The sequence below is a fragment of the Lagopus leucura genome, unplaced genomic scaffold (assembly GCF_019238085.1).
Source record: "Lagopus leucura isolate 7727_CA_CO unplaced genomic scaffold, USGS_WTPT01 Super-Scaffold_806, whole genome shotgun sequence".
NCBI lineage: Eukaryota > Metazoa > Chordata > Aves > Galliformes > Phasianidae > Lagopus > Lagopus leucura.
Genome location: NW_024962260.1, coordinates 3,437,163 through 3,446,730, shown reverse-complemented (window position 1 = coordinate 3,446,730; position 9,568 = coordinate 3,437,163). Strand labels below are relative to the sequence as shown.

Below are 9,568 nucleotides of genomic sequence, written 5' to 3'. Positions count from 1 at the left end.
TTGGGAGTAAAATAAATTGTCAGTTTTCTTTCCTTTTTGGTATACCAGAAAGTCAAACTATCTAGGAAAACATAAATATCAGGCTAGCTTAATTTCATTCATCTATCTCAATCTAAATTCATCATACAGTGAGGTCAGGAATATTTTGACACTGAGAATTTAACACAGATGTAATAAATAGAGCAAAATGAAATGTATGAATGGTAAGTGGGTGGAAAGCTGGGATTACTATTACTAGCAAGAATTTATATGTAATGCTTTTACTTATATCTGTACTTCTGTAACAGCTGTAAGCTTCATTCAAAACCAAAATCTTACTGAAATGTTTTACAGGTGTAGAACAGAACCACTTCTCTGACCATGGAGAATTGTCTGGATGGCTGAATTTGGAACTGACCTCTGCTTTTCAAGAGATCTGTGAATGGACTGGAGAAAGCCTTGATGAGAGCAATCTGCAGCTTGAAAATACAGCCTGTGAGGAAGGCTTGAAAGGTTTTGGTATGTTTAACCTGGTAAGAGAAGGCAGGGAGCAGACATGGCAATGAATATGTGGAAGACTGAAGCAAAGAGAGAAGAAATAAACTGCTGGACAGAATAAAATGTTGCGAGCTTACACCCCAGCTGAAGAGACATCAGGAAGCCTTTCTCATTGCTGTGTTCAGCATGGGACTGGATCACCTCCTGATGTGGGATCTCTGCTAGCAGAGGGTTTAGCAGTGCACTAGACAAGCCAATCCTGTTGCAAAATCTATTCATCTGCCCACGACTAGATAGCAATGTTGAGAATAACATCCACAACTCATTACATTTCATTCTTCTAAAAGTAAGATATCTTCCATGAGCACACCTGCAAATAAGGTACAACTTGCAAGGATGTTAGAAAATAGTGACTAGACAGTCTACAACAACAGGGCACAAAAGAAAGAGCCAAAACAGGATTTTAAATGAGGAGTTTAAATGAGATGATTTTTGTACATTTGTCTTCTATTTGAAATTCACAGATCAGTTCCAAAATCCTGTGAAGTCTTAATTAGCAGGTTTTTGCAGGCACTGCAGCTCTAACTACCCTTTTTCCTAAGAAAAGGAACCCAGGTCAGTGAATCCCTAGCCTGAGAAAATGCTGTTCACTGTACTAATTTTCTCTTCAGTGGTGACAGGCATTCAAAACAAACTAAAATTGAAAGCTACTAATTGAGAACTGAATCCACACAGTGCAAACTGGAATGCCTTCTCTGAGGAGAGCAATTTTGCTCTCTGCGTGGTGTTGTTTTGCAGCTGTAAGTGCCCAGAACTCCAAAGATGCTCTTCCCTTGGTGTCTGCCTCCCCTTCCTCTCTTTCTGTTATTTTCAGTATCTCTTTCCTATATTTTCCAGCCAATAATCTACTTTTAAAGGAAGAGTAAGAACTGTTATGCAACAGAGTCACAGCAGCGAGCAACTTGATGGGATATAAATGAGGGAGATGATTAAAAAAAGGTACAGATTTCTACTGTGTGGTTTTGTTGTTTTTTTTTAGTGAGGGGACATTGCTGATTTCTGAGAGGTGCAAGCTTTGCTCTGCTCACTATGACTCACCTGTTTTTCCCTCTGTTCCTTACAGCCAGATGGCATAAACCAGTGAAGGCCAAATAATTCATCATTCCACAGACTTGCAATGGACTGGCCCCCAGATGAGGCCTGGAATGTTGGAAGTCTCTTCATGCTGCTACAGGCAAGACAGTTTCTCTGTATAACTGTAGAGTTAAGTTTATAAATGCTGCAGTGGAATGTCAAGCGCTACTAAAATCCTGATTTTGATGGGCAATATCAGTCTTTTCTGGAATGAATCCTTGACTTTAACAACATAGCTGTATTTCTTTAAAAAGAGCATCACAAGTGGCCTGCAGATAAACAGTGAAGAACGGTTAATTGCCCTTCAAGTAAGATAACTCTATGAGCAGTCAATGGAAGAATGGAGAGCAGCACTACCTGCCAGTCATCAAAGCCAAACCAACTATTTGGAGGGCTATAGAGCATCACTGTCTTCATCAGATTATTGGTTCACAGACAGATAACATCAGCCCAACCTTTTGTATCCAAAACAGTGACCATATAATATGTGTATTGTGCTCAGTGCTCCGTTCTTCCAAATGACTATGGAACTGTGCATGACACACACAAAAAAGCAATTCCTTGGGCTCGATTATCTGGTATAGCCAGGCACAGTGTGCTAGCCAGTGGAATGGCATGAAAAGCTGCAGCTCAAGATGACAGGATGGAAAGACCAATAGAAATTGTAATGGTTGTTCTTACAAATCCCCAGGAGACTGCCTGGCTCATGCTGAGACACCTTACGCAGCCACTTGTGAAATCAGGTGTCACTTCAGGTAAGCCCAACTACATCATTTTTGAAGTTGTTTGCATTATTTCCATTTCTGGATTCAAGCTGTTAACCAGTTTGGAGATTAGTGGGTTGCCTGTGTTAGAAGGCAGTTGCATGATGATGCTAGGCATTGCCTCAATGAAGTCCTGTTTACTTACAAAGTATGGAAAAACATTCTTTCCAAAAGTTTGGAATTTAAAATTGGATTAAATGAGCCACACATTTTTGTGCACTGTACTTAGAGCAAAGCCAGTATTTTCACAAAAAAGCTTTCTCAACTGCAGTTTTCATTTTTCACCCTTTGTGTCCCCAGTGTATGTTTGCTTCTTTTCTCTCACAAAATGCAAAGCTCCCCATTTCAAATGCCCTTTTTGCACTTTCTGCATTAGTCCAGAGGGAAACCATGTGGATAATGTGCAATGTACAGAAGTTTTGCCATGTGTCTGTCATTGGAATTGCTGTTGTTTCAGCTCTCTGATTCCAGAGGGGTGTTTATTTTTCATGCTTATTTTAAGGAGAACAGTCACGGTTGCCCACCAGCTTCTACAAAATTCCATGAAGCAGATCTTCACATCAGCTTAGCAGGACGTTTACACCAGTAATTCGAATGCTGGTTTTAACAAAACATCTGTCATGAAATACATGCATTCTTTTTAGAGTCTTCATATTAGTTTGTTCTGAAAAATAATCATCCATCCTTACATATAAAAGACATAGACTTACTCTATAGGACTGTTTTTGCACATTTCATCTTTGTATTTTATTTCCCCATATGAAAATGAGCCTTTTGAACAACAGGATACTATGTACAGCCCTTAGTGATATCTGAAAGCCTTAATTTTAAAAACAATTATGTCCCAAATGCATCTGTCAAGTAAGTGAAAAACCTCTAGATCACACAGGACTGATGAAATGGATGAAGATGTAATTGCTTCTGGTTTAGTCAGCAAGGTAATGGAGTCTCAACACCTGGCCAAAAGACTGCAGACAGCAGTCCTGTAAAAGCACCTTCACACTCCAGCCATAGCAGCTTATCTTAAGGTTGAAAACAAGCACGTCAAACCTGAAATACCAAAAGGTAACATTCTTCACAAACCTGCCACTTGAAAGTACTTTACCTTGCAATTAAGCTTCATTTTACACCAACTTCCAGAAGCGAAGCCTTTTAGACTGCCAACCACACAGCAGCAGGAAAACTCTGTGGACTGGACTGAACCCACCAGGCTATTTCACAGAGGCAGCTCACAGGTACAAACAGGTGCTCGTAGATCTTAAGGCATCACAACGTGTTATCAGTTCCCTGAGAAACCCAATATCCCTCTCTCTTTCCTCTCGTAAGGATGCTTTATTATAATTACATATCACTTTATTAGGCAGCTGAAGCAAAGAGCACATTTGATGCTAATGAAGTGCTGCTGTGGTTGAGTCTGCCACTATTTTTGGACCTGCACATCTCCAGCACTTTTGATTGGGTGACTGAGGCTTTGGATGTCTCTAGCTTCTTCTGTGGCAGATGCTCAGTGAAAAGCAATGACTCAGCTAGCCAGGAACGCAGAACTGTTTACATGCTCAGAATGAGAAAAGCTGTGGGACAGCAAGAATGCACACAAAAGCTCTTTATTTGGTGGAAGTACTTTTCAGGTAGCAGATGATATCTAGATTGGAAAAAAAAAACCTTCTAATACTGACACTGCTTCTCACTGGGATATCTACACAGTTGTCATTATTCCTCTCTTCCATCCCCCACCTTAAATCACTTCAAAAAAAATGACTGATTTCACAGAACTCAGGGAAAATAGTTTGGAGGTTAAGAGCAAGACAAATCACAGCTGTTCACTGGCTATTTTTCCTTATGAAAGATGAGGGTTTTGCCGTCCCCCTTTTTCTGATTTGAAGCCTGAGGAGTTGCTTGGCACAGTAAGAGCATGATTTGGTATTAACAGCTAGTGCCCCTGCTCCCACACCCCTTTGTGCTAGTTTATATCCCCAAAGGAAATACTCATTCCTCCCTCTCCCCTCCCCACCTTGCAAGGCTCTTACAGGCTTGTTTAGCTCCTGGTTCACCCCCAGACAAGCAAGAGTACTGGGACAAAGGAGGCAGGAGTACCTGACAGCATTTCTCTGTACCTATGAAGACAATTAATTACATTACCAAGTCACATCCTGACAGCACATTGAGAGTCAAGAGCCTCCCTACTGAATAAACAAGATTAATGGTCTAATAGCAATTTCATGTTGATTGACACACACGTGAGGAATGTGTCAAAGTCATAATTATAGAAAAGGCTGTTGTATCTAAATGATTTGTTTCCTTAGACTAACCCACATAGCTATTTCCTTACTACAGCTTCCCCATTCCAAAAGGGGGATGACTGAAACAGGAACACCTCTTAACTTTTTCCTTAGAGTGCAACTGAATCTCAGTTTGCAGACTTTGTAACATCACATGGAGCTACAGACTATATTGATCAAGGTCTGCTTTGTTTTCACCCTTCTCCCATTTAAATACCCTGTGTACAATCTCTCTTTAAGCAAGATTTCTAAGCATGTTGCTTTGCTTCTTCAGCAGTACTAGCTAACTTACTTTAGCACTAGCACTGAGCTGCATCCAATGCTTGCATGTCTTTCTAGTTGATTTATGCTAACAGAGCCAGCCCCATCGCTGCTGTAAAATCTCACATCAATTTAAAAGCCTCTATGACCATCATCCACTGAACCACATACAACAGAAGATGCTACTCATCACAGACATTGCTCTGATGACATTGAAAAATAAAGACCATCTTCCAGGAGCAGCACAGGGCAGAACCTGGCACAGATGATCATGAAACTCACACTCAGCCAGCAGCACAGGAGTATTTGCTGCATTTGGACTAAGCTTGCTCATTGGCTCCCTCTGCTGAAGCACACTGAAATTAAATTTAATTAAAGAGGAAGATGGTGGAAGGACAATCAGTGCCTCCGTATTCTAACACCAGCCAGCATTAGCTATAGAAAGAACTACAGTCCCTGATCTATGAGAATCCAGAGCCAGGTATTGTCCACAAATCTGGACCCTGTTCTTCCCCTCAATGCATGTATGTGACTCCTATGTGACATACTGCAGGCTCACACCTCAGTGAGGGCTGTCTCACTCCCTTTTCTAGCCTCTTCTCATGAAGCTTGCATGAATTTGGTGAAATCTTGACTCCCTGTCAAGTTTGACCCCACTGGCTACTTTCCTCTAGGAATTAATGGGAAAACAGATGGCGCAGTTATATAAGCCTCATTTCCTGCAGAAGTCTGGCTAAGAAAGACCTCAAGCATGCCAGATTTGTTACTATGTACAGCCTCAGTTTTTGTAAGAAGGGATCTATTACTATCTAAGCATTTTCTTCCAGGTATATCTGATAACTGACCTCAACAGAGAAAGCAAGCAGACAGGATGAACTTCCTCTAGCTGCTTTCTGCCAGTTCCTAAGATTGGGAAGTTTGCTGAAACTCCGTAAGTTTCCCAGGAGAGAAACACACTTGCCTTTCACTGAAGCTTTTAAACTCATTTCTGAGACAACAGAAGAAAGAAACATGCTTTTGCACCCTGATCTAAGAAGGTACGCAGTGGCAAGGATCCTTGCTTCTTAACTAAGGATGTTAGAGCCTACAGATAAAGAACAGGAAGTAAGCATAGGGTAATTAAACCCTACAAAACTCACTTCAGAATATTCCGGTGTTCCTACTTAAGAAAAGCAAGGCGTAGCTCCAGAAAGGCCTCTAAGAAGTTGCTATATTTTCCAAAGTTTATGCAGTGATTGATGGATCAAAGCAGCTCATCAGAAGTGCCATTTGAACAAAGCTGCATCCAAACTTTAAAATGCTAATGAGTAACCTAGCAGTGGGGTGCTGCTACAACCTGGTTCTTCAGACTCAGAAGATTTCAGCAATTAAGATACAGAGAACTACACCAGCAGAGGCCTTGAGCTGATGTTTATTCTCAAATGTGTCCTAAAGGGGTAAGTAAATCCAGCATTTATATTCTCTTCCCCAAAACTTTTTTCCCCCCTGCAACACATTTATGGTTAAAACTATTTGAAATTCAAATGCTTCTTCCCTTCTGTTAATAGCAATAGTTTGTTTATTTAAAAGCCTTCATTCCAAAAAAACCCTTACCAAAAGAAACCCCACAAAATAAAGCACCACAAAGCCTCAGATATGTATGCACTCGCTCAATTCTACACATCTGCATGTGGTCTCTCCATTTCCTACAAGCAGTACTCCAGTCCTTTAAATAATTTGCACTGCAAGATTAACGCAACGCATCCAATTACGGAATGCAATGAAGACACCAGAAATCCTTGCTTTTTTCCCCTCAAATTTAATGTGGTGCTTTCAGAACACTTAGAACACCAATTTGTGAGGATAGACTCCATTTGAGAGAGAGAATGTGGAGCGCAGGTACCCACGGAGCTGAGGCACCTTCTTGATTCGTGCAAGGACCTGGGAATCCACTGCCTTCTGGTCTGTCTTACGTTGCTCCGTTATCTCATATTTCTAGAAAGTACAAAGAATAATGTTAAAATCCTACAGAGTAACTTCAGGCTCTTCTAGAGAAGATTCAGAACAAACCCTGAGTTCTGGCATTTTCAGGAAATCTTTTCTCAACTTATTCTAAGTATGGGATAGGAAGCAGCAGACTGGAGGTGGCAGAGAGAACTGAAGCCACTGTTTGGCTTATGCTGCAGATAGCTGGAGCCAGCAGCATGCTGTTGGCAGTATCAAAACAGTAAAGGTGTTTCTTGGTCAAGAAAGGCATTCAACTAGAACAATCATTGCTGTTGTCCAGCTAAGGGAGAAGTAGAAAACAATCCCCAAGTTTAATTAACTTTAAATTAATTAACACATTGCTACTGCATGTGTTCATTTTAATTGCATTAGCTTTCTCTACTATGGACCGTTGTCAATTTGTTTCATGGGATTTCCCCTTTCCAGCCTGGCTTTAAGCAATAAGGATGTTCACAAAGAGTAAACAGTCATGTTCCTTACTTCTTTTTCAGTATCAAAGATCTCGCCTTCCTGGTGCTTGGGCTTACGCAGCTTCTTCTTCTTGAAGTAGGCATCAGTGAGATGCTTGGGAATTTTCACTCCAGAGATATCAACCTTTGTAGATGTAGCAATAACAAATTTCTGGTGGGCCCTACGCAGAGGAACACGGTTGACAACCAGAGGTCCTAAAGGCAAAGGAAAGACAGGGAACAGTTGCCATTTTTAACTGGCATTTTTGATACAGCTGAAAATCAGAACAACCAACAAAACCTTTCCCCACTGCCTCTTCATAAATAAAAAATACTTCCTGATCTCTTCCAGGTGTGCAGATACTGAAGCTTAATTAACTCCCACTCACCTCCCTGAAAAATCTCAAAACATAATTTCTCGTAGTTACACAAACACATAGCATGCTAAATCATCCCAATCCAGGTCAGTACCACTAATTCCAGAGACAAATTCAGACTAGAAAGTAAATATTTTTGTTTCTTACCTGTAACAAGCAACAGGCCAGTACCAAGCTGCTTCAGAAAGACAACACGCTGAAAAGAGATGAGATGTGACATCAGTCCAGGTTTCAGCATTACACCTCCTGTGACATTTGAGAAACACTGCAGCCAAACTGTGAACATGTCTACATTCAGCCTGTGCTGTTGGTACATACATAAAGAAGCAGCCAACACAGATGCAGCTGTGCTACATAAGAAGCAAACACCACAGGAACAGAGCTACCAACATCTGTCAGAATACAGCTTTCACAAAGCTACCACAGAATGAAATTGAGGAATTCAAGAAAATGCATAATTCTTTTTATGTAACAGCAAGCCACAGTTCTGGCCGTGTTGCAAGAGTAATACAGGCACCAGCCCTGCTATTCTGCAGTGCAAAATTAACATGACAAGCACCTGTAGTTTTCTGAGTTGCAGCAAGTCTCCTTTATCATTGTATAATCAACTGGATTAGCCTGTTTTAACTTCCAGCCCTGTACAGAAGATCTTCCCTTAAAAACAGGATGAAAAAACCATCCAGGCAGAATGCAACTGCACTTGCAGATCTGCAAGAGCACCAGAAGTTCCCAGTTACCTTGCCTCTGTGACGACCAGTCAGGAGGATCAGAACAGTTCCTGGAGTAATAGAAGCCCGCAACCTCCTCTTGTGTTGAGAAAATGGCTTTTTGCCATGACTCAAAAGCTTGCGAGGAACATCCTCAGTTGGATAATAGCGAGGCTAGAAAGAAAAGGAACAAAGTGTACCACCCTGTAATCCATGAGATAAGATGTTTTCACTATAGGCTCCTCCTTTTCTAAGAGATAATTTGCTCTTTAAAGATGATCTCTCTAGAAAGAAACTTCGGCAGCAACCAGTACTTCAGGAAAACACTGAAACACTGTTTTCTAAACAACTCATTGCCCTGCTAAGAGACTCAGCACCTACTAACAAATTACATGCTACAGCCTTACACCATGAGCATTTCAACTCCTTTTCTTACCATTTTGCGGACTTTAACCACACGGCTGCCTCCATTCTTGTCTCCACCAACTGGTTTGATGACAGTTGCACGTGGCTTCTCTTTCTTTTTCTTTTCTATCTGTAAGCAAAGGAAAGGAAAAATAAGTGAAACTTCAAACCAGTCACCACAAGAAGTGGTCAAACAGCACAATTACGTAAACTTGGTATTTATCATCCATACCTTTGTTTCTGGAGCAGTGTATTTGCGTTTGTACAATGCTTTTCTGGCATACATGGCTGACCGGGAGTATTTCCCAATGCCCCGCGCCAGGACCGGGTTGCGGCTGGCATGGTACTTTTTAGGCTTCTTTATCTTCTCACGTGCCTTCTTCTGGCTTGCCTTCTTCTCAATTGGCTTTTTGTCAGCTGGTTTCTTCTCTACTACCTTCTTCTGGGCCGGCTTCTTCTCGCCTGCCTTCTTTTCGCCTGCTTTCTTCTCACCTGCCTTCTTCTCACCCGCCATCTGCAGACATAAACAGACCAGAAACTATGCACAAAATGATTACAAAGCATGCAGAAGAGCACCTATATCAAACAGAAAAGCAAAAAGATTATCCTTTATACTATTCTGAGAGCTCTTAGCACCTTTTGTAGTTATTGGAAAGAGACAGCACAGAGCTAAAAGCCACGCAGAGCACTGCAGTGTGAAAATCATTAATGTTTTAGTTGTCCTCTAAT

General features: G+C 41.1%; 1 protein-coding gene across 1 annotated transcript; it reads right to left on the bottom strand.

The window, feature by feature from the left end:
* Positions 1 to 6,693: 6,693 nt before the first annotated feature.
* RPL6 (ribosomal protein L6) lies at positions 6,694 to 9,353 on the bottom strand. Its single transcript, XM_042865985.1, has 6 exons — positions 9,072 to 9,353; positions 8,871 to 8,969; positions 8,465 to 8,608; positions 7,875 to 7,923; positions 7,382 to 7,566; positions 6,694 to 6,889 (listed from the first exon to the last, which is right to left on the bottom strand). The coding sequence occupies exons 1-6, from the start codon at positions 9,351 to 9,353 to the stop codon at positions 6,737 to 6,739; spliced, it is 912 nt and encodes a 303-aa protein (XP_042721919.1). The 3' UTR covers positions 6,694 to 6,736.
* Between the last annotated feature and the right edge of the window lie 215 nt (positions 9,354 to 9,568).